Consider the following 23,098-nt stretch of genomic DNA (forward strand, 5'->3'; position numbering starts at 1 on the left):
CCACCCTCACCGTCTTCGACATCCAGCGTTATTTCCGAGAGGACCTGGTGATGAGCCCACTGCGGTCAATGTCGGTTATTTGTCATCATCGCTCACGCAGCTCGGACGCGCGACGTCGTTGACGGACCGCATATGGAGACAAATCCTTGTACTGCCCCACTCGACATTAATGATGTCCTCTAAGTCTTAGTCTCCGTCTACCATCATCACCTGAGCAGGCTTTCTGTCGCTATCGACGTCCAGCTCCGGTCTCTCGCTACTCCCGCTTCGCCGCGAACTTCGACGACGACGCGACCAAGTCGCGACCATGGTCAATGCTCTCACGCGCAAGACCGGGCTCACTCTCGGGCCCATCATCCTCGAGACTCTTGTCAAGCACTATTTCGAGAGGATATCGAAGGATCACGATGAGGAGGAGACGACAAGACTCAGGAAGGAGGAGCTGCTCTACGACGAGGCGTTCAATATCGTAAAGGTACGTGCTCCAACAAGTTCTGCATTGTGCCCTCTTCGCGGAACGTGCGCGACATAAGTTGCTATATGTTATCGTACGAGAAACTCTTATGATGATAACGTCCCAGCGGTCATTTTGTTGCGTCGCATGCCATCGCGCAGAGTTATCGAGGCTGGCCCTCCGCAGGTCAGTCGCGCGCACTGGAATGCGTACTTGCGCGCGCATATAGCCGGCGTAGCGGCCTCGAACAAGGTCTGCGCGGGGATCGTACTTGCTGGTTGCCCCATCGCCCATCCTACGGTCGCGCATCTCGCGAATCTTGTGACCAATGCTAACATCATTCCTCAGTCGTTCATGGAAGCCGCCACAAAGTAGGAATCGTTGGGACTATGTGCGAGAGACAAGATTAACCTCGTATCCCGCAGGCACACTGTGGAGGAGCTGCAAGCATTTTCCAACACACGGACTCCGAGTCCCCCCTGGGTGCACGTAGTGCGACTACTCGTGCCTATGTCCTCTTGCGATGAAGCCGCGACGTACCTCATCAAGGCGCTAGGCGGCGAAGAGGTGACCAAGCGTGTTGTCGGAGGTACGAAGTGGTGGCAGGTGCGAGGGGTCAAAGGGTGCGTCTTCACGGTATTCATGAGTGGATCTGAGTTCACGCCTACGCCTGGGTTGTGGTAGTGTGGACGCCGAGTGGATCGTAGCCAAGAAAGACTGGCAGGAGGCAAAGAAGAAACAGAAAGCGCGAGGCATGTCTCATGACGGCGCACCTGTCGAGAACGGAAACACGCAGCAAGAATTGCCCGCGCAGTACCAGCCCGAGATGGATGAGATGCGATGCATACTGTATGCGCATGGAGGTACGTCGATCCATTCGGGATGCAGTATTTGGCTGTCAATCTGACTTGTTTCAGGCGGTTATTACTTTGGCAGCATCGACCAGGAGAGGTCAGTTCGGAATATCCACGTTGATGTTGCGTCAATGCTCATCGCGCTGTAGATATTCCATCCAGCGACTGGCGCGCAAGATCAATGGCCGCGTTTTCAGTGAGCTCTCTCGCTTCAGTATACAGACGAAGATGCTAACGCGCATATAGCCATCAACTATCGCCTCGCACCTCAATACCCCTTCCCATGTGCTATACAAGACTTCCTCGCTGCATGTAAGTGCACGCGCCTGAGACAACGTCAGTAGCACTCATCATACATCTAGACCTGTACCTTATCCGACCTCCTGCCGGAGCTCTGCATACACCGGTCTCGCCATCGAACATCGTATTCTCCGGCGACTCCGCCGGTGGTGGACTTTGCATCGCACTTCTGCAGGTTGTACGAGACTCGGGCCTGCCATTACCCGGTGGGGCAGTGCTCATCTCGCCGTGGTGCGATTTGACTCATTCCTACCCCAGCATTCATTTAAACACTGCGACGGTACGTAAGGTTTTGCTCGACCTCATTGTACACGCTGCTGAGGTATGAACTTCCGACGCTTAGGATATTATCCCCAAGTATGGGTTATCCTTGCACAAACCGAGCACCTTATGGCCGCCTCCGCCAGATGATCTCACCACGCGAGTACATCAAGGTTTGCGCCAACGGATCCGCGAGGCCGTTCGTCACAGGACTAAGGATGGGAAGCTCGACGTACCTGCATCTGACGCGGAAGCGCACCCCGCAAGTTCTACTTCGCGTCCGACAACGCCAGACTACAGTATCCCCGTCTCGACTTCCAATCAAACCCTGCACCTCGGAGGTACCGGGTCTATACCAATTCCGACCAGCATGGAGGGTGTCCGTAGCCAGCGGGTGTCCATGGTCACGCAGAAGGGCGAGGAGCTCGCAGTTGATAGACAGGTGCACATGTACGCGCCGAACTACCTGCTCACGCACCCGTTGGTCAGCCCCGTTGTCTCTTATCTCGGAGGCTTGCCTCCGCTCCTTGTCATTGCGAGCGACAAGGAGGTGCTGCGAGATGAGATCATCTACTTGTACGTCCAGTTTGCGATTGTTCATTGCTCGTGGAGCGCTGATACCGGCGTCGATACAGCGCGCACAAAGCGGCTTACCCTGACAAGTATCCTGTCAAGCCAGAAGCCAGGGAGCTTTACCCCGCGTTAGACGGCATTGAGAAGCGCTACGGTCCCACGAAGGTCCATCTGCAAGTTTACGATGGTATGCCGAACTACTGTCCAGCCGTATACCTGCTCATTGCCAAACTCAGATTGTGCACACACGCTTCCCATCCTCTTCGCGTTCACAACGCCCGCGAAGTACTGCTTCCGCGCTATGGCTACATTCATCAAATTCGTAACTGGCATGCTTCCAACACCTGTCGTGGAGAACCCTATCATACCCGAAGCCCCCATCACCGCCTCTCCCGCTAGCACCCAGTCTAACCTGCTTGCGAAGCCTGAAGCTCGGAACTCACGTGAAGCGTCAACGAGCATAACGTCGAGGATGACAACGCCGCAACCCGATGCTACCTTCAGCTCGAGTCCGGAAGTCCCAGCCAATGCGAGTAGTCCACCCGTCGCGAGCGGCGGGAGTTCCACTTCAGGCGTCGATCCGCCCGCTCCGACTGTCCAACACCGCAAGTCGATGCGTAGGGCGCTCAGCGCAAGCGTTACGCGAGCGACGACTGGTCTTCTCCGCCGGAATCATACGACAACAGCTACAGCGTCTTCTTCTGCGCACCCGCGTCGTTCTACGGGGTCTTCGGACGTAGGAGGTCCCCGCTTCCATCCGCACGACAAGGAGTCCAAGGAGGAGGCAAAGCCGGCACATAGACACGCTGGTGAATCTTCCGTCTATAACAACGGTCTGGTGAGTTACGCGTCTCGACATCCCACTCTGCCTCAGTATCTGACTGCTTCTCAGGACATGATGATCCGCGAACGCATCTCGACGCACGGAATCATCCGCCCCCTAGAGTCCGAGACTGAGCTCGACGCGTTCCGTCTCCCACCCGAGCTTATCGGCGAGCTCTCTGAGCTCGCTGTGCGGCGATACGTCGAGGGCACCACGAAGTTCGCGAAGAAGTTCGCGAAGACGTACAAGTCGATCGAGAAGGCCCGGCAGCGGAACATCGAGCGTGCGCACCAGGACGCAGTCCGGAACATGGCGCAGCTACAGCAGTACTTCAGCGGTGCGACCTCGGACTCGGGCAAGCCTGCACACGAGATCGGCGTGGACGGGGACATCGCGGCGTCGAGCAGCTGGGCTTGGGCTTGGGCCCTGGACGAAGACGAGCATCCGCCGCCAAGTAGCATCGTGTCGCGGCGGGATACAGAGGAGGCGCGGAGGCTGGCGTTGGTCGCGGACCAGGCGGTGTTCATGGACGAACACGCTCTCAGCGGCAATAACCTTTGGTCGCTCATCGTCGACTTCCTGACGATTACGCCTGACCGCGACGCTGACAAGCACAAGCACACGCATACGCACAAGCACCAACACTCGCACCGGCACGAACACGAACACGGGCATGGAGAGGGAAATGTAGACCCCGAAACTCACGAGAAGGACGCAGAAGGTGGGTCTATCACCGCGAATGGCAAGGGAGGGAAGGACCATCGCTCGGAGAAATTGGAGTCGACGTCGCGGGGAGAGAAGATCATGTCGCGGTTTGCCCGACTTATGGCGGATAACAGGAAGTCGCAAGGGGCGGCTGCGCCTTAGAATGAGCTTTAGATTGTTCTATCTTTCGTGATACCCTAGTATTGCACCGGACACATATCAAGCGGTTTGTTATATATACATGCACAACTGATCCTTTGAGGACGCAGAGTATGCGGACTCCATCGCAGTCACTTTGGCGTCTGGTCCAAGTTACGTAAGACAAAGCTCAAGCGCTCAAGCACACAAGTCGTGGCTATCAACTTGTAAACCGCCACCACCTTTGCTACTGTCTTTGTTGATCTATCTTGTCCGCTATGGTCACCACGTCTCGCACGCACTCCTCTCCATTCCCTCGCGCCAAACGTGTCATGAAGATATCCGTCCAGCCCGGGCCCGCGACCTGTGGATACGGATTCATTATCGACTATGACTGTCTTCGTCGTTGGGCGAAGGTATTGTATGGAGAACTTTTCGGGCCGGACGCGCTCTCGAGCATGACCTCCGAGGAAGCTGAGAAAAAGATCAAGACCGCACTCACTCTGGCTACTTCCGTATTACCCCGCAAGATCTACCAACAGTTCCCCCGCATCCCTCGCCTGCGCCATCGACTCGCTCTCATGAACCCGGGTCAGAGGAGATACCTTCTTGTTCTCAAGGACAACAGCTCTCAGAAAGTGTTGAGCACCACGATTACGCCGGAGGACCTGGATGGCGTGAGGAAGATGTTGGGTCTCGGAGAGCAGAAGCCGAGGTGGTATCGCCTCCCAGAATGGTGACGGTACGGATGGAAAGCTGCTCTACTTTGCGCCCACCTGACTCATGAGCGGGTTACAGATTTTTCATGCACTCTCGGGACTGCTGTGTTACTGAATAACGCCGCACCTCAACTACCGCGGCACCTCAACTATACGAGCGCCTCACGCTTGAATTCGATGGAACAGGACTTGCTCCTGGTTTCCCTCTCATCTCAGTCCTGCATGTATACTGTCTCCGCTTTCTGTAACATTTTACCACTATGCTCGCACTCCAGCCCTCAGTACTAGTACGACTACTACCTCGATGTGACCTGCTGGGTACTATACATTGATGTGCTGAAACCGAATTCAAGCTTTGCATGATCACGAACAGCGAGTCTCAATTACTGTCTCATCCATACGACTGCGTTTGGTGGGCGCGATTTGCTCCTCCACCGGGTATTCATCGTGACGCCGCTTCCTGCTGGAAGTGCTCGTCATGCTGGATAGTGGAGGGGGTAAGCGAATCCTGCACTGAGGTGAGGTCGCGTCTCTCGGCAGGCCAATATCGGCCGCGAATGGGTCATCGATGACTTCCTCCACGAGGGTTCCCTCGGTCTGCAAGTCCTCCGACTCGGACTTGACATGCTCAACCTCCGTGTCCGTCTCTGGCTCCTCGTCCTCCGGATAGTCCTCCACATCCTCTTCCCGCTCCACCCATTCAGGCTGCTCCTCGTCGGCGGGTACAGAGGAATCCCGAGACGCTTCGAGTGGCTCCTGGAAGTTCCCCTCGGAATTGTCGTACTGGATGCCGTGGAATGGAGGGGGCAGCTCCGACGAAATAGGCTCGCAAGTGTGATCATGCCCGCGCTTTGGTCGCTTGTCCTGCGTCTTTTCGTCCACGGGCCAGACTTCGCCCAGTAAGGCGGTCCTCAGGTGTTCGAGCATGGCAGCATGCGAATTGAGCTTCGAAGCCAGCTTCTTCGTAGCCTCGTACTTCTTTTGCGTGATCACGACCGGAGGGACTTCTTGGGTTGCGTGCTCGGAATTACTGAGGTCCGAGTCGGTCGATGCCTGCGATGCAGTTCTCGCCTCCCCTTCCTCCTCGTCTTCACCGAGCGCGATCTTAACTCCGTCTCCTCGATGATCTACCGGAGGGCCCTGAGTGGTGGGGTCGACAAGGCTATCGAGAGCGTAGAGTGCCTGGAACCAAGACAGAAGCGTCGGGATGATGCGATTGAGGGGATGGTTGAAGTCGGGGTGTTGATTCGGATTGGGTTCTCTCGAAGGCCAGATGAAACTCAGGGCCGTGTTAATGGGAGACCGAGACCCGTTGTAGGTGACGAGACTGACAGCACCCTGCTCGAGTGCCGTCCGCTTGGCCCGCCCAGAGCGCTCCCCGCGCGAATAGGGAGAGTAGTCGTCGAAGTAGTCATACAAGAATTGCCCGACGTCACTATCAGGGAGCGTATGGTGGCAGAATCGGACAACGTAGAAGATGAGGACATGGAAAACCGACTCGAGCTCATCAGCGATGACAACGACACGGCCAGGATCGTTTTGAACATGCGCTGACATGAACTGCCATGTGCCCTGTAGACGAAACAGAGTGAGTATCAGATGTTGAATCATATGAAGGCGCAGTGGTACTCACCGTCCTCTCAGGTTGTCGCTCATGAGACGTCTTGTGGATATCCTTAGCAAGCTCCCAGTCGGTGAGAAGACCTCCCCATCGCCCCTTGCTATCCTTCACAAGAAGGATGTTCCCGCCGCTGATGTCTCGATGGATGATGCCATGCCGGTACGCAGCTTCATGCGCTAAACAGAGGGTTAGATACGCATAACTCGGTAGCTTCACAACACAGCACGCATACCTTGAACGACATTATACATAGCCTTGACCAGTTGACCGCTGTTCTCGAACTGAGAGAGCAGTTTCCCGATCTCCTTAACCACGATACGATAGTGCTGGTGTTCCTTGATCCGCTGCTCCTCCTCTTCTTTGGGGAAGAGCTCTATCCACTTCGCACGCGAGACGGTGAGCTGGTCAGGAAGATCGCCATGACAGATGACAGTCGGAACATGGGGGACTTTTTTCTCGTTCAAGAATTTCAACGTCGTACCCTCCTTCTCGATCTCGTCGTGCTTGACACGCCACGCATCCTTTAGATAGACGAAATCGCCGAGTTTGAGCCTCCCTTCGTCGTCTTTCAGCACTTCCTGAGCGATGTAGCACCGCGTCCCACGCCCCCTAACGCCTGGAGCGAGGAAGTGCGGTTTGCCGACGACGAAAGAGCGGGAGGTGTCCTTGTCCTCGTCGTCGTAGACGTCGAGCTTCCACCACGGGACCATGTCGTCGAGGGAATCCTTGTAGGCCTCGAGGATGTGGGGCTCCACCGCGATCTCTCCAGTCATAGCAGCGTCGCGCTTCTGCCGCATCAGCGTCACCAACGGCTCATTGGTGCTCTTGGGGTGAAGGCGTTTTGCAGAGGGATCGAAGCCACGCTGAGCTGGAGTAAGCCTCCCGTAGCGCCAGAGGAACTCGGTAAGCCATCCCTCCTTCTCGACATAGTTGAAACGTTGCGTGGCGAAGATGCAGGCACGGTCGATATATACGAGGCGAGCGAAAGTGCCGAGGAAGATGATTATGAAATGGTGCTTTCTATGCTGGTTCTGAAAGACGAGGTCGGCATAGGAGAGGATCTGGTCGAGCGCGCTTTTGCGAGCCTTGGCGAACGGCTCCGCGTTGGCAGTGGTGTAATCGAAGGGGTCCTCAGCGAAGTTCTGCTTGCACTCGATGATGATCTCAAGATGGGACCAGTCAGTGCGACCGTACTCGTTGGCGTCCACGATCTTGGGCGCGTGGCCGTTTGGATAGATGCCGCAGTCGGGAGCGATTTTGGACGTAGGAGTGGAGCCGACCTTGTGAGGTGTCGAAACCACGACGAACCCGCGGCATGGACGTTCCCTAGCGCTGAGGCGTTTTGGCTTGGGAGTATTAGATATGGTTTCCAACCACCAGGTAGATGGATAGACACTCACAATCTCACGGTACATCTCTTTCTCGTTCTTAGGCGTTGGCATGTCTTTGAAGATGTCGGTGCGACATCGACGGAAGGCTTTCTTGGGGGCGCGGGGGTCCGGAACGAAGGAGTTCATGAATGTGGTGTAGGGCATGACAGCGATCTTGCCGTGCATGCTGCGTCGCAGCTCGCGGTGGTTGGTTGCGCGGGTCATCTTCGCTGTAGCGTGTGCGCCTTTGGAGACGAGAGCATTGTTAGAAGGTGAGTCAGTTCCCGGACAATTAGACTGGTTTCTAGGCATGTGGATGAAGAGAGGTGGCGGACGAAAGATAGTAGGTGGATGGAGAGTGGACGGTGGTTGGACATACCAGAAAAATAACACGAGTTCTATGCCGAGCGGCAAAGCTTGATCTCCTGCCTAGTTTGGAGCAGGATGTTTCGCTATTGTGGGCCAGATACAGCAATCTGGATTTGAAACTCAGTCGTATCGACAATGGCGAGGTGGTGGCGGGTGTTTAGGAGGTTGAAGTTGTGAAGCGCCCAAACACGCGTGGCATACGGCCACTATCACGTGGTTCACTTTGTCTCCTCATTCGACTCTATCGACCACTCTAGCAGACACAACCGTACCTGTTAATCTCTATCTGCTGGATAAAAAGTATAGATCTCGTTCTGAGTGGGAAATGGGGATAGCGGAACGCCCGTATGCAAGGTCCATGGAGGGTCTCGACCCGTGGCTGTGTAGGAAGTGGTTAGAGGCTCCAGCCTCATTTCCCGGGAGGCCGAGCATCGCAAGGGAAGTGATCCTCATTTTTGGTTCTAATATAAGTCCTTCCGTCTTATCACCAACCAAGATTATTGGATACAGGATCGATGTGGGTTCAGAGTGGCTTCGGAAACCGTGCGTCAGAGGCGTCAGGTTAGCGGTGCTTGACTACCGGAGCAAGGCTCAACGTTGAACCATCGAGAGAGCTGATCGATTGCTGATATATCATCTAAACATGCATTGCTACCCGAGGCGTGTGTTGACCAAGGCCTGCGCTTGAAGGTCCGGGCATGCCCCAAAACATCGAGGATAATAAGACTCGGAGTGATAATGAGTTGTACGGAATCGTAGTGAGTGCCATAATACGGGTGAATTCAACCAATATTTCCCCCACAATTAGAAAGACAACACACCAACATCACCTCAACGTTTTCCCGCCGTCTAGTACGCGCAACATGTGAAGACGGGTCAGAGGGATCGGATAGAACAGATGCGATGAATCATTGAGGGCTAGAGCGATTGTACTCCAGTGCACCGCAATAATATACAGTACAATTGTGCAGAGGCGAGGTATATGATAATAAAATGTATTCATGTAACATGCGCAACGAGAAAAGTTGTGGAGGGTGTGGATCGAGGAGAGGAGGGAATATTCAATGGGGAGGAGAACGGCCTTAAACTTGAACACGACGCTTCTTGCTCGAACTAGGTCCAGGTTGAGCATTGGCCCGAGTGCGCTTCCCTGACTTGCTTTCGCCTTTGCCGGTGTCGTTGGGAGCTTCCCGGGAAGTATCTTTGGCCTTCACCTTCTCCCGTAAATCCTCGCCCTTGTCTTCCGCCGGCCATTTTCCGCGATGTAAGCACTGAAGGAAGAGTTCGACAACAGGACCATGTTCTTTCAACGATATAGGCACCAGGCCTGAGTCACGGGAGGAGGAAGAGGTGGATAGGGTGGATCTAGTAGCCGAGGCAGTCTTTAGCCCACGTCTCCGAGAAGAAGTCTTCGGTAAAGCCCGTGACTTCCCCCTCGACCGAGTCTCGGTCGGCTTTGGAGGAGAGGCAGGAGCAGGAGCGGTTGGATTCTGACTCGGAGGTATGTTCGGGATGGCCGATAGCGCAGCGAAGATATTGCTCGTATTGAACTCGGTCCGTGTATCACCTTCCTCCATGTTGTCTGGTTCGGTGGCGTAGGCCGCCTTGAACGAGATCAGGAGCCGCGAGATGAGCCGGCCGATGGGGTGGGCTTTGTCAGGGTCCTCTGGATGTAGGAACTTCAGAGACGTCTGCGTGTTGTTATAAGCAGAGAGGTAGATCTCGCCAAGCCGCATGGCTGTCTCTTTGGCTGATCCGCAACCGTAGTCGTCCGAGTCTTCCCTTACGGTGCAGCCGTCAAAGTAGTCGGTGAGGAACCGGGGGACAGAAACGGGTTTGATGTTATTGGGCAGAAAGCGAACCGCGTGAAAAAGAAGCACGTGAAATAGCGCCTCGATTTCGTCTTCTGTGACGATCTCTTTGTCTGGGTTGTTGAGAGCTCGCACAGACATAAACTGCCAAGTACCCTGCCAATGAAGTTAGATCGCCTGGTATGATCGTTGAGTCATCGCTAGTGGCACGTACCGTTCGGTCTGGCGGGCGGGCGACAGGCGAGTTCACGCGTTTTGAAAGCTCCCAGTCATTGAGCAACGCTAACCAGGTACCATTGGGCGCCTGATGGAGGAGGATGTTGCCCGAACTGATATCGCGATGGATGATGCCGGCCTTCTCATAGGCTGCTTGGTGAGCTGTCGAGCTATCCGTCAGCACAATGCGGCACCCATGGTTGGTACAAACTCACCTGAGAGGCAGCAATAAATCGCAGAGACCAGTTCCAGTCCCGTCGTGAACTGTTCCAAAGGCTTCCCAACCTGGGCGACGACCAAGCGATAGTGCTGATGCTTCTTAAACGTGCGCTTCAACCGACGGTTCTTCACTTGACGCCTGGCCCAGGCGTCCTGAGACTCTGTGACTTGACCTTTGAGATCGCCATGACAAACCAGAGTGGGAACAAAGGGGACCTTGTGACGGTTCAGCTCCTCAAGGACGCAACCTTCCTGCTCAATCCCAGTGTGGTCGACTCGCCAAGCATCCTTGAGGTAGACGAACGGACCGACAAGCTGACCTCCGGCATTGACTTCAACCGCAACGTAGCCATGGGTGCCACGGCCCACAACACCTCCAGCGTCGAAGTGCGGCTTCCCAACGACGAAAGTGCGCGCGATGCGTGGTGGCTGTGATGCGAGCGCAATCGGCCGCGCGGAGGTTCCGGCTCACCGCTCTTCCGTTGCACATGCACTTCGAGCTTGTACCACGGCCACGCGTTATCGAGCGACGCGTTGAACATCTGCTGCACGTGGTCCTCGGGATCCGCCTTCCTCTTCTCTTGTCCCAGCTTCCGCATCTGCGCAACAAGCGGGTCACGGAGTTCGAGACGCGTAGCCGTCGGGTCGTTCCCTCGCTGTGCCGCGTCCCTCGCAGAGTAGCGGCAGAGGAAAGTGGTCAGGATAGCGCCATCCGTCTTGTAGTTGAACTTGGTGGTTGAGTAGACGCCGGAGTGGTCGAAGCGAACGATGCGAGCATAGTGCCCGAGAAAGAGGATCATGTAGTGGAGCGTGCGGTGTTGATGCATGAACACGTTCTCGACGTACGTGAGGATCTGACCAAGCGCCTTCTTGCGATGGGCAGCGGTCGGCAACAGGTCGTCGGCGGTCTCGTCGAACGGGTCTTGGTCGGTGGGGTCGACCTTGCATTCGATGGACAGGTCGATGCGGGACCAGTTGACACGTCTGTTGTATTCGCCATCGCCCTCGTTGATTGGTTTGAACTTGGTCGGGTACAAGCCGAGATCGACGGCCTGATGGGTCGCGTCGTTTCGGTCGGACTTGTAAGGGGTGGATGCGCAAACCAGGCGGTTGTTGTCGACGACGTCTGAGTTGTTGATCGTGTTGGTCTATGGCAGATGTTCAACGCTGTTAGCCCTGCAGGTAAAGAGAAACCACTCACGATCCACTTGTACATGTCTGTTCCAGTCGAGAACGTCGGAGCACCGGCGAAGATGTTTTTGCAAAACGGTATCATGTCCGGCCGTTTCGCTAACCTGTCCGCGCGTTTGCTCCTCCACGCCAAATTATCGATACACTGTCCGCACTTTGAAGGATCTCCTCCACCACTCATCCGTTCCTCTTGAAATTTTGGAACTTACCTATTCTGAAGCCTCTCGTCTCAGGAAAAATATCAGTTTCCTTGTATTCCTTCTCGTTCGTGTTGTATTGCATGCATCCAAAATGGGCGCTAACCCGCCCATTTGCTTGCGCGCTTTGTGTCCCAGTCCCTCCGCACCCTCCCGACCCACTCCAGCGCTTCGTGCTACTTTGCCGACTTTGCCCGCCACCTACTATGCCCGCTAGCGCCAGTCACTCTTCCGCGCCAGTCCCCGCCAGCGCTAACCGCCAACCCAGACGGTGAGGTGGACACCCGTCCTCCCAAGCCTCGAGCGCCCGCCTCGTTCTACCAACGCCCGCCCCATCAGCCGCAGCCACCGTTATGGGTGTGTCTTACATGTAGAGTATTCCACGACAATACTGACCGCTTGTCCCTCTAGCACCCGCTACCCGCCCACGCGGTGCTTATGCGCCACCGCCAGTCACACAATCCAGGCGAGCACGCTCACGCTTGTTTTCTCCCTTCCACGCAACAGCCTGCTGTCGATATGCTCCTCCGTCACCATGTATGGACTTGAACATTTGAAGGCTCCCTCGCGGGTTCCATACTGGATGGGCCCCTGGCGTGCTCAGTCGGAGCGCGCCTACCACAATGCTTCTCCAAGGTCAGTCCTCCAATGTCATGTCATTCCGTCTCCCTCTGTCTTCCGTTCGCCTGGGGCAGGCATGCTACCGCGGTGATGTGGGGAGAAGTTCACGGCATGTCATTGCATGCCGTGATTGTGTCTCTCCTCAATGCCAATTTGTCCAACATCAGTGGGCGAGTCTTCTCAGGAAGGGAGGTCCCCCCACAATTGGAATACCCATCCAACATTATTTTTCCTCACCGACGTTGAGGTCATTGCATGCCGTCCTCCGTGTATCTCCTCAATGCCAATTTGCCCAATATCGGTGGACGAGTCTTCTCAGGCAGGGAGGTTCCCCCATACTTGGAATGCCCGTCCACCATTCTTTTCTTCACCGATGTGAGTCATCATGAGTTATTGCATATGTGCGCGCAACTGCACCCCATTAAGTCGGCCACCTTTCCACACTTGGCTGACTATACTGCGGTACCTTCTCTGCCTCTGTTTCGTCACCTCTCAAGCCGCCCGTCTTTGATGAAGTCAGCCGTTTGCATCTATCCCCTCTGCGTTGCATAAAGTCACTGCACACAGACCATCTCGTTCGCCGCTCGCTGGACAGCCGCCCTTCCCACCTCTCTCCTTCGTGCCTCGCGCCATTTCACTCCGCGTTATCATGGATGCGTCTCCCCCTGGTCCAACTGCCCCCCACTCTTCTGTTCCCGCGCCCTCCGGTCCGGGCCCCGTCGTCACCGGTCCCTCCTCCGTTGCGCCCCCGCCTACCTCCAGTGCTTCCCTCCCCGTTACACAAACGGCGGTCGCCGACAACAAAGCCCATGCCTCGGCCACTACCGTACAGGCCAAGCAGGCGTCGATCCCTGGTGCCATGCGGGAGAAACGCAACGCTCGGATGACCGCCACCAGGCACGTCACTACCGCCCGTCCGGCGTCTCGAGGCGGCATGCCCTCTCACAGTACGTCCCTTTCCCTGTGCTCGAGAATGTGTGCCACATTAACCGTGTGGCATCTCAGATATATCTACCGCCGACCATCCCATCGACGTCGACGCCATCAAGAGCGAGCACGATGCTCCGAAGTCGCGCCTACGCCCTTCCCCCCGACCATCCGCCAAACGCCGCATGCAAGACCGCGACACCGACGACGACGACGACGAGGGCGAGGAGGACGAGGAGCAGGAAGAAGTTCTGGAGATCGATTACGATGAGCAATCCAGCGACTATGAGCCAAAGGGTAAAACCAAGGCTCGCCGTCCCCCCGCCAAGAAGACCAAGCGCAACAAGGGAGACAGCGAGGTCGATTACGATGAGCTATCCAGCGACTATGAGCCTAAGGCTAAAACCAAGGCTCGCCGTCCCCCCGTCAAGAAGCCCAAGCGCAACAAGGCAGAGAGCGAGGTCGACTACGATGAGCATTCCAGCGACTATGAGCCTAAGGCTAAAACCAAGGCTCCCCCTCCCCCCGTCAAGAAGCCCAAGCGCCACATGGGAGAGACCTGCCTTGCGTGCGCGCGTGGGGGCCATGCCACCGAGTGTGTCTGTGCCCGGCGGGTCAAAAGCTGCCGCCCGTGCATCGACGCTAAGCGACCTTGCTCTTTCTTGAAAGGTAGGCAATCACACGTTCTCGCGATCGCAGCCCTAGTACTTACCTTTTCTGCAGAGCAAGTAGCCACCCCCGACGACCACGCTCTGCCCGCCTTTGTGCGCAAGCTCAACGAGAATCTCACCCTCGTCGTCGAATACCTGGAGCGCATCCAAGATTCTCTGGACACACTCCAGTCGCTCGTCTCCCCCCCTTCCGAGGTCGACCCCCAGACGTCTTCGGCGACGGTTGCGTCCAGCGCGGAGAATGTTTACGGCCCGCCCGGGTTCCGCCCCGACGCTGCCGGTATGGCAGTGTCCCGCGGCGTCGGCGACGAGCAGAGCACGTCCGCGTAAACGTACGGCCACGCCCGGCCACGTTCCGATCCCCACCGCAGGCGTCGTCATCGTAGTTCGCCACCGTCGACGAGTTCTCAATCTGCATATCAACTACTCGCTGCTTGCGTCGTATTCTTCCCTCGCACACTGCACCGTCGTTCGTCATAGATGTAAAGGCTCGAGACTGCATTTGCATGTACCATGTATTATACCTAAATCGTCATCGCGGCCGCAATGCATATCCACTGACCCGTTCCCAGTTTATCCCGTCCCAGACATTTCCGCAGACTCCCCGAGACTGGCTTCCGTCTCCGACCGATGCCATTGCGCGTCTGTTAGAATACATGTCTGCCTTGTCAGATGATTCTCCAATGGCTCATGCGCAGGAAGTTGAGAAGCCATGGCGATACCCTAGGCCTTAGGAAGTCCTAGCCCTCAGGAAGTCGTCAGAACACCCGTCGTCCAGTACCGTCAAAGGAGTTCACGTACCCTGCGGCGTCAGCAGAGCAGACAGCGGAAGACGCTTGCTGCTTGTCTGCATCAGCTGAGGGCAGCAGGGCGTCGTCGCTCGTAGCAGAGGAGGGCGACGTGGTTATGCTGGCATCGCCGCTGCTCCCCGACAGACTAGCTCTGGGCAGACCAGCCCTGGGCCCCGACGAAGCTGTCGATGACGAGAGTGATGACGAGAGCGTGATGCCTCCTTTGCTAGCGCTGATGGACGCGGCGGCCTGCTTCATCGCCGAGATGGAGAGCGACAGCGAGTACGTCGTAGGCACGTCCAACGTGGTGAGATGCAACCACGGGATCGTATACTCGCCGATCCTGTAAATTACAGTGGCAGTCAGTACAAGACCCAACACAAAAGACAGGACTGGAACGCACTTCACGGTTGCCGTAGAGAAGACGTCGAGCTTGCCCAGAGGAATAATCCCAAGCGATGCGAGCGCGCCCTTCACAAGGAGCACGTTCTTGACCGTGCCGCTGTTGGCAGTGCTATGCGCAGGCATAACGAAACTATCGAATGCCTGGTCGAAATGCGCGTAGGTGTCGCCATCGACGCCCGAGTCCACTTGCGTGAAGGTGATCTCCATGTCAGTGTCCAATGGGTTGGCAATCTACAGTACGAATGTCGTGAGTGCTCCGACGAATTTCCTCAGCCTGAGCGGACTTACGTCGAAGTTGATCGTGATATAGTTGTCGATGAGGGTATCGAGTGTGATGAACGCATTGATGTGCGTTACGATGGGAGGAACGTTCAGGCCTATCATGGCGGTTAGTACTCGCAATAAGAACTAGGAAGTACAGTTTGCTCACCCTTGAGACTCGTGCTGATCCCAACACCTTCGAGGGCAGGAACCAAAGATGCGAAAGGAGAACTATCGCCGTCGCCCTTGATCGTGAGCGCAATGTCGTCGCCAGTCTGCAAGAAGTCCGCGAGGAACGCCTGAGCAGTAGTGTCATTCGCTTCGTTGGGCTGGTAGTGGAACTCAGTCGGCATGGTGTTCTCGCCAGGAACCAAGTTGAGGGGGTCGATAACGGCGCGACCGAGCATGACGTCCTTATAGTACACCGGCAGCGCGACGTTGACCGTCTGGAATGAGATATTCGATGGGTTCTGGAGCGTAGTCGTGAGAGGCGACTTGATGTATGCGCCGTGGCCGTCGTGTCCGCTGCCAGTGATCGAGACGTTGCTGAGTGAGGCCTCCTTGTTGAACGAATTGATGCCCTTCAAGCTCGTGGTGACGTCGAACGCAATGGCCGAGATGGGAACATCACCGATAGCCGTGCGGGCGACAACATCAGCAGAACCCTTGAGGTCAAACTCAATGCCCGACGTGTCCGTGACAGCAGCGAAGAACACCGCGAATGCGCCATTGTTGACCGACTGGAGCGTCTGGTGCTCGAAGGACAGGACCAGATGGGCGACATTGCCCGTGGAAACGCCGCCGACTGCGTCGACTTGCGGAAGCTTGAGCTGTGGAAGAGGTTAGCAGAAGACCCTTTATAGAGAGTCAATCCAATCACTCACCTGTGCGACATCCGTGCCCTGAGCAGCCAACGTGATGTCTTCACCGCTCTTGACAACCTGCAGCGAGAAGCCGAAGGGGTTCTTGTACTGCGTGAGGATATGCTTCGAGCTTGCATCAGGCGCGAACGCTTGGCTCTGCTCGGTCATGACGAGCTCCAAGTCGGACATCTCGATAGATTGGATGATCTGTAGACAGACATTAGCCATGATCGTAAATAAAAGAGACGAGGTACTAACGTCCAACTTCTGTCCCGGGAGAGTAACAGTCAAGGTGAGCGTCTTGAACGCCGTGCTCAGCCACCCGACAGGACTGCCAGAGGCAGACGGCTTCACAGACTCGCCCTGGACGGACAAAGTCTGGTTCTCAGCGTGGAGATAGTTAGTGAACAGCTCCCCCATGACGTCGACATCATCGCCGCTCTTGGGAGTGATGCGCCCAGAGAGATGCAAGCTGTTCGTAGTTTCCGGAGCGAGGAACAAGTTGTTGCTAGTGAGTGCTAGAAACATCTCGTGAACATCGAGCGTGTAGCACAGAAAATGATTGAACCCACATCCAACAGTCGTGCCCTTGAACGAGTACTCGAACGTGACAGTTCCGAGGTCAATACCGAGCTCTGTAAAAAGCCAGTCAGACCACTACCCGGATGCTAGATAGCGAGCACCACTCACGCGCAGGCGACAGCATGAGCGAGTCCGTCTCGATCTGGATGCCACCAGCAGGGTCATCGGAAGGCAGCTTGAAGTTGCTGATCGTCACGCCCGGCCGGTTGTTGAATGCCTTGAACGAGATGTCCTTGCTAAGCTTCACGCCCTCAAACATCGTACCAAGCGCCGTGACGCTGAGAGCATCCGTCGCGAAGAACATCCGTCGATATCGTCCATGTAAAGTCCTCATTATGGGCACCGGACTTCAGGCTGCCCCAGAAGTCGGTGGCGCTAGCAAGACGGGGCTGCTCGCTCTCCGCCGAAGCAGGCTCGGGTGCCGCCCGCGCCGATAGGGGCACAACATCCGAGTCCTTGGTGCTCACGGGCGTGTCGGAGCGTGCCTTGTTGGTCGTGCTGCCCGCCTGGGCGAGCATGGACGGCCGCTTTATGGGGACGACGGCGCGGTCGGACGGGTTTGCAGCCGAGGACGTGTGCTGCGAGTCAGGGAGCGACTGCGGCGCGGTCTGTGGGTCCGAACTCTGCGCTGAAGGAGGCTCGGGGGCCGCTAATGAGGGCACAACATCGTTGGTGCTCACGAGTGCGCTGGAGCGTGCCTTCTTGGTCATGCTGTCCCCCTGGGTGGAAATGGACGGCCGCTTTGCGCGGATGACGGCGCTGGCAGACGACTCGGAGGGTGCAGCCGAGGACGGGTGCTGGGAGCCGGGGAGCAACTGCGGTGCGGTCTGTGGGTCCGAACTCTGCGCTGAAGCAGGCTCGGGGGCAGCTAATGAGGGCATAACATCGTTGGGGCTCACGGGTGCGCCGGAGCGTGCGTTCTTGGTCGTGCTGCCCACCTGGGCGGACATGGACGGCCGCTTTCTGTCAGACGCGTGTGCAGCCGAGGACGTGTGCTGCGAGCCAGGGAGCGAGTACGGCGCAGTCTGGGCCAGGGTGTTCGCGAGGTCGGGCGCGGCGGTGTCCTGCACGTCCTTAATCGTATGGCCCACTCCTCTTGTTGTAAACGACGGGAGAAGGCGAGCTTTGATGAGCTTGACGATGCTGCCTGTGTCAGGATGCAGTACGCCGGGAGTGCCATCGTCGATTTTCATGTAAGTGAGCCATCCTGGCCGAGAATCAATTGTCAGTTTGTAGATGTATATAGGCCATAACGTAGGAATACCCACCGATGGGACAGTGCAGAGTGCTAACACTTAGCTCCCATGCGTCCGAGCATCTCTCAAGGCCGTAACCTGGACATGGCGGAGAATGCATCAAGAGGGCGACTGCGCACATCAGTAGGACCAGCGCTATCAGCCTGCACGACAATATTGCTGTCCTTGCCATGAATAAACGCATTCAACATCGCCGACACCGCGTCCAGCCCGCTCTGCTCCTTCTGCGGAATGAGCCGGCCAGTGAGCGCAAGCGGGATCGTCGACTGGGGGGACAAGCTGAACGTCTCCGTCGCGGACGCAGGACCAATGTTGACCTTCTGGAAGAAGTTTTGGAACCCAATCGAGGTGAGCTCGACACCGACTTGCGAAGGCTGTATCGTATTAGTAGATCGTCAGCATTCGTCCATATATGCACATGCGCGCGTAGCACAGCAAAGAAACTTACGTTGGTGACGTTGGTCTGCAAGGTAAGATGAATCCCGCCATCGGGGTCGTTGCTCGGCAAGTCAAACGTCTCGATCTTCACCCCACCCTTCAGGCTGTTCATACCCTTGAGCGTGACATTCTTGTTCGAGAGCGCAATCTGAGGCACCGAGATACCAATAGCAGCGACTGTCGCATCCCGTCAGCTCGGATCGGGAACAATCATACGAAGGAGGGCTTAAGCTCACCAGACAAGTTCGTCCCAGAAATGACCCAATCAAAGGACTCCTCCGTCAGCATCATCTTCGAACTCCGCCAGATGATCCACGCTCGCAACCTTGAACGTCGCATCCACCTCAAAGTCCGCCCCCAACGTCGCCCACGACGTGATTCGTCGGCATGTCGATGCTCCCCAGGCCTGCGCTCGGCCAGCTCACCGCCCGCCCGTCCGCCTGGATCGAGCCCCTTTGCGGGACGAGCGTCCCATCGAGCGTGACCGCGTTGCTCCCCAGTTTGATCACCGTGTTCGCGCCGCTGCCCGTGCCCAGGTAGAGGCCCTTGTACGAGAGGTCGAACACCACCGTGCCGAGGTTCACGTTGTACGCACTCGGGTTGTCGAGCCCCGTCGTCGCGCTGAACACGATCCCGCCCGCCGCGTCGTCCCGCGGTAGCTTGAAGTCGACGATCGAGACGTGTCCGTCAAATTTGTTCATCCCGTTCAGCGTCACGTCCTTTTTGAAGTGCAGCCCGTGTGCGGTCGGGAACGCGATCGCGCGCACGTTCAGCTTGTCGTCAGGTGCCACGTGAAGTTCGGTTGGGTGATCATGGCCGAGGTGAATGCGGAGAACGCAGCGTCGTCCGCTATCGTGAATGGGACCGTCTGGTTGATGTATGCGCGTTTGGACTTCACTTTGAGCGGGTCGAGCGAGAAGGAGCCGAGCGTGACTTGGTCGCCTCAGGCGTTCACCCAGGCGACTTGCAGCGGCTCGTTGAACTTGATCGTAGCGGAGAAGATTCCGCCGTGCGAGACCGAGCCGTCCATCTGCACGTCGAATGTGCCCGGAGCGTCAGGACAGCACATAGACCATAGTAAGGAGACACGTACGAAATGTTCGTAGCGTTTGTAATCAGGGTCTGGTCGACATTGAGGACGGAAACGTTCCCGATGTGCTGAGCAATAGCATGCTCCACAGGGTAGAGCAAGATGAAGAGGATAGCGATACCGAGGAGCGAGACTGTGATGTTCGTGATGAGGCAGCCATGGTGGTTAGAGCACTCCGGATCCGAGCAATATAATGTTCCGGTCGTCGCCGTGCTTTGGCGCAGGGTTGCATTTTGGCCGTGTGCGAGATGAACCTCTTCCGAAATATTCCCTGCGAGGGTTGGGAGAGTTTGCGTTGGACCACTGCGAGGGTTGGGAGACACCAGCCATCGTTGCCAGCGTGATGATGTCGTTCATACCGCTGGGAACGTTGGGCTAGTGTTATACCCCAAAAGTACGACGTAATAATGCGCATTTGGCGCAGCGGTCTTGAGCGCCAGTGGTACCTGTGCGCGGTGCGACGTCGCGCGTTCGAATCCTGCATGCGCATCCCATTTTTCCTCTTTTTTGGGCCTGCCTACGCGTACCTTGTTGCCTCAACTGTCCTCAAGCAACTTTTGCTCACTCTCATTTCACTCCTCTCCAGGTACGTCGTAGTGACACTCATGTGTAGTTAGAAGTGCTTCACGCGGTACCTAATACATACCACCGGCTACGTTCATCCCCCTTCAGCCCCATGAATGCCCCAAACGGCAGCACCAATACCACCTCCCCACAGCCGACCCAGGCGCAACGGGAGCTAGACCAGCTATGGGCAAAGCTGGAGGCGAAGGATCTCATCCCCGATGGGTATGGCATCCGCAAAAGGGAGAAGAAGAGGGTGAGGAGCGGGCACCTGGAGCTCAGAGCTGCCCAGACCACCAAAACACCGTCCACTTCTGGATGAATCGCCAGAGCAGCGTCCCAGCTCGCTGTCGCCGTTGTCCTCGTCCTCGTTTGTCTGGTCGGTAGTATCTGTGGCTCCTACCGCAGCATGGCCGTGGTCAGGTAGGTCCTTGCGCCAGTCGCGTTTCTTCCTGCCTAACGTCGCCCTCCAAATCCGCATCTGTCGCGATCATTCGTCAGTCTGTGAATACGAATGAATCGCGTATTGTATGTACGATAGTATGCCTCCAAATGCGTACGTAGATGTCCTGTCCATGGACTGCACTGCCGACTTCTCCTGCATCCTCAACAAGCACCCCGCTTACATTACACACAACATCCTCGGAGGCACGTCCGCATGTTTGGCACCCCCAGACAGATGCCCCGCCATCTAAACATCCTCGTCGGCGAGTTATCTGTCTGGGCGTCCGGCACCCAGGGGCTTGGAGGACACAGGTGCTCGCAGACGTAGATACCAGTGGCGGCGTCCCATGCTGTTGAACAACATGGAACGCGACCCCTTTGCGCAACCCACACACAAACATGTGCTCACCGCATTTGACCGCCTCCCATCTGGAGTTATCTCCCCGGTAGTCACGCCGCCCGTCCTTGGCTCGCCTTTAGTAATTCGCAACGGTCGCATTTGCAGGTCCCCGCAATGGCGTCGGACTCGCACCGAACTTCCTCCACCGTGCGCGTAGTACCTCGGACGTGTTTGCGTGCCCCCCCGCCCGGCTAGCCTCCGGCTCTATGCGTTTCCGGTGTTCGTTTGCTCACGTCGGCGCTCGTGTAGATCTCCTCGCCCGGTGCCCAATGCCGCCCGACGATCCGGAGTTGTGCGCGCCCATGGCAAGCGTTACACACACGCACCCCTGCAATACCAAGCCACGGTCAGTATGTCACCGCCCATCCCGCTCGTGCAACGCTTGCTCATCGATATCGTTGCTTGCCGTTCTTTCCCAGTAAGGACCCCACTGCGTCCACGTTCAAAAGCGGTGAGTCGACGTCCTCGTCAGGTGCGGTTATTATTCACGGCGAGCAATATAGTACGTCCGGTTGACTAATTCGCCCAACTGGTTTTCTTCGGCAGCGTCGACGGCCACCGTCGATCCCGCGGCGTCGCTGTCTTTGGCTCCCACCCGCGAGAGTCTGACGACCCAACACAGGCCAATAACCGGTTAGTTCCTGCGAGCCGATGCAGCGACTAAATCACTCACCACAACGCAGGCTACTGCCCTGCCCTTCTCGCTACTCCCTGCGGCCGCGATTGCTTCGTCTCCCACTCCACCGTCGGCGAACGTCCAGTTTCGGCCACCGCCTGCCACACCCTCCGCGCGATCACGCGCAATCCATGGCCATCGTACCGCAAGCTCGGAGCCAGCGTGGACTGTGCGCTAGGGCTCTTCGCGCCCTCTTCCCCCGTGCAGGCCGTCCTCACACCCTCCAAGTTGTCAGTCACCGTTCACCCGCCGACTGAGGAGGCCAACATCTGCGTCGCGCGACATCTGCGGTCGTCATCCGCCGCCTAGTCGCGCTCTTTCGTCTCGCCGGGGTCCTCGAGCTCTTCTGCCACCAAAAGGTGCTTCACAAGATGCTCCCACAGCATCTCGTTCTCGTTCACAGCACGTGAATAGTGCACCTCCTGGCACACGACTGAATCGTCAACCTAATCACGCGTGGTGTCGGCCACAGTGCGCCCCTCTTCGTCACAGGGCAACCATCTCCTCCAACCAGCCTCAGCACACGGAATATTCCAAGCCCACGGCAACGCACCTGGCCAAACCTCCTCTGCTCCTTGATATGGCTGTTGACGTCTCTCCGCCCATCTTGGTCTTTTGCGATGTCCAACCACCTCGGCCCAAGCTCACCTTAGTGGATCCATCGCCGATACACATGTCTCACAAGGACGTCAGATTAGACAGCGCAGTTATCCACGACTAACGTACCTCCGGTATCGTCTTCGTCATCTTCCTCGTCTCCACGTACATCTGGCCTATCACCAACGGCGACATCCTAGAGAGCCTGGGAGTCATGCATCTGAAGATCAGCAAGGATTACACATACCTTTTGTGTCCCACATAACCTCTTCCCCCTCCTCGTCGTCCTTATCCTGCCAGCCATCACGGCCTTTTCTCCAGATCGCATTTTGAAGTCGTCCTCACTATCTTGCATATCAGGGCGTGAGGTGTCGTCGCAAACCTCATAAGCCGGCTCGGGGCATGAGCAGTCGCTGCTCAGATGCCATCATCGCCACTAGGCCCTGGGGTTTTACCATCCGACCGGTTCCATGCTCCTACGCAAGGAAGGTGTGGCCTATTGCAGCATGTAAGGGGCAGCCAGTTTCGGTGGTAGTTAGCAGGAGCACGACAGAGCTGGCCATGGGAAAGAGCGACTTCGCCGGTACCAGCCGGAGTCACATGCCCGAAAGCCTCCTGCAATGACGTAAAGGAGGGGGTTGACCAAAAAGGCTCTCTAGGCGCTCTTCTAGTCTGATCCAAATGTTACATT

The 23,098-nt window shown here is 56.8% G+C and overlaps 8 protein-coding genes across 8 annotated transcripts; 4 read left to right on the plus strand and 4 right to left on the minus strand.

The window, feature by feature from the left end:
* Positions 1-20: 20 nt before the first annotated feature.
* On the plus strand, positions 21-4,262 carry L226DRAFT_617757 (alpha/beta-hydrolase). Its single transcript, XM_067687081.1, has 12 exons — positions 21-475; positions 803-825; positions 880-1,077; positions 1,139-1,317; positions 1,372-1,405; positions 1,458-1,504; positions 1,555-1,620; positions 1,671-1,888; positions 1,952-2,445; positions 2,505-2,629; positions 2,679-3,280; positions 3,335-4,262. Exons 1-12 carry the CDS (start codon positions 308-310, stop codon positions 4,130-4,132), a joined length of 2,952 nt encoding a protein of 983 aa, XP_067528663.1. The 5' UTR covers positions 21-307; the 3' UTR covers positions 4,133-4,262.
* A 98-nt stretch (positions 4,263-4,360) lies between these two features.
* Positions 4,361-5,146, plus strand: L226DRAFT_617758 (uncharacterized protein). Its single transcript, XM_067687082.1, has 2 exons — positions 4,361-4,850; positions 4,907-5,146. The coding sequence occupies exon 1, from the start codon at positions 4,387-4,389 to the stop codon at positions 4,846-4,848; it is 462 nt and encodes a 153-aa protein (XP_067528664.1). The 5' UTR covers positions 4,361-4,386; the 3' UTR covers positions 4,849-4,850; positions 4,907-5,146.
* L226DRAFT_496128 (uncharacterized protein) lies at positions 5,030-8,340 on the minus strand. Its single transcript, XM_067677545.1, has 5 exons — positions 8,198-8,340; positions 7,849-8,063; positions 6,681-7,794; positions 6,461-6,624; positions 5,030-6,399 (listed from the first exon to the last, which is right to left on the minus strand). The coding sequence occupies exons 2-5, from the start codon at positions 8,041-8,043 to the stop codon at positions 5,191-5,193; spliced, it is 2,682 nt and encodes an 893-aa protein (XP_067528665.1). The 5' UTR covers positions 8,044-8,063; positions 8,198-8,340; the 3' UTR covers positions 5,030-5,190.
* An 844-nt stretch (positions 8,341-9,184) lies between these two features.
* Positions 9,185-11,709, minus strand: L226DRAFT_564079 (uncharacterized protein; the record flags this gene model as incomplete). The annotated part of the gene is made up of 5 exons (XM_067683611.1): positions 9,185-10,154; positions 10,213-10,376; positions 10,430-10,862; positions 10,922-11,581; positions 11,635-11,709. 5 exons carry the CDS (start codon positions 11,707-11,709, stop codon positions 9,270-9,272), a joined length of 2,217 nt encoding a protein of 738 aa, XP_067528666.1. The 3' UTR covers positions 9,185-9,269.
* A 1,382-nt stretch (positions 11,710-13,091) lies between these two features.
* Positions 13,092-14,370, plus strand: L226DRAFT_576708 (uncharacterized protein; the record flags this gene model as incomplete). Its single annotated transcript, XM_067685418.1, has 3 exons — positions 13,092-13,389; positions 13,448-14,038; positions 14,093-14,370. The coding sequence occupies 3 exons, from the start codon at positions 13,092-13,094 to the stop codon at positions 14,368-14,370; spliced, it is 1,167 nt and encodes a 388-aa protein (XP_067528667.1).
* Positions 14,371-14,798: 428 nt separating this feature from the next.
* On the minus strand, positions 14,799-20,056 carry L226DRAFT_527468 (uncharacterized protein; the record flags this gene model as incomplete). Its single annotated transcript, XM_067679114.1, has 16 exons — positions 14,799-15,174; positions 15,235-15,467; positions 15,525-15,613; positions 15,667-16,327; positions 16,382-16,567; positions 16,619-16,878; positions 16,933-16,995; positions 17,051-17,192; positions 17,245-18,149; positions 18,211-18,276; positions 18,329-18,572; positions 18,647-18,813; positions 18,873-18,927; positions 19,062-19,485; positions 19,730-19,859; positions 19,981-20,056. The coding sequence occupies 16 exons, from the start codon at positions 20,054-20,056 to the stop codon at positions 14,799-14,801; spliced, it is 4,077 nt and encodes a 1,358-aa protein (XP_067528668.1).
* Positions 20,057-20,402: 346 nt separating this feature from the next.
* L226DRAFT_576711 (uncharacterized protein) lies at positions 20,403-22,119 on the plus strand (the record flags this gene model as incomplete). Its single annotated transcript, XM_067685419.1, has 5 exons — positions 20,403-20,546; positions 21,384-21,484; positions 21,554-21,606; positions 21,681-21,767; positions 21,818-22,119. The coding sequence occupies 5 exons, from the start codon at positions 20,403-20,405 to the stop codon at positions 22,117-22,119; spliced, it is 687 nt and encodes a 228-aa protein (XP_067528669.1).
* On the minus strand, positions 22,116-22,762 carry L226DRAFT_527469 (uncharacterized protein; the record flags this gene model as incomplete). Its single annotated transcript, XM_067679115.1, has 4 exons — positions 22,116-22,256; positions 22,364-22,458; positions 22,537-22,603; positions 22,655-22,762. The coding sequence occupies 4 exons, from the start codon at positions 22,760-22,762 to the stop codon at positions 22,116-22,118; spliced, it is 411 nt and encodes a 136-aa protein (XP_067528670.1).
* Positions 22,763-23,098: the final 336 nt, after the last annotated feature.

The sequence above is a fragment of the Lentinus tigrinus genome, assembly GCF_003813185.1.
Source record: "Lentinus tigrinus ALCF2SS1-7 unplaced genomic scaffold L226scaffold_74, whole genome shotgun sequence".
NCBI classification, from domain to species: Eukaryota; Fungi; Basidiomycota; class Agaricomycetes; order Polyporales; family Polyporaceae; genus Lentinus; species Lentinus tigrinus.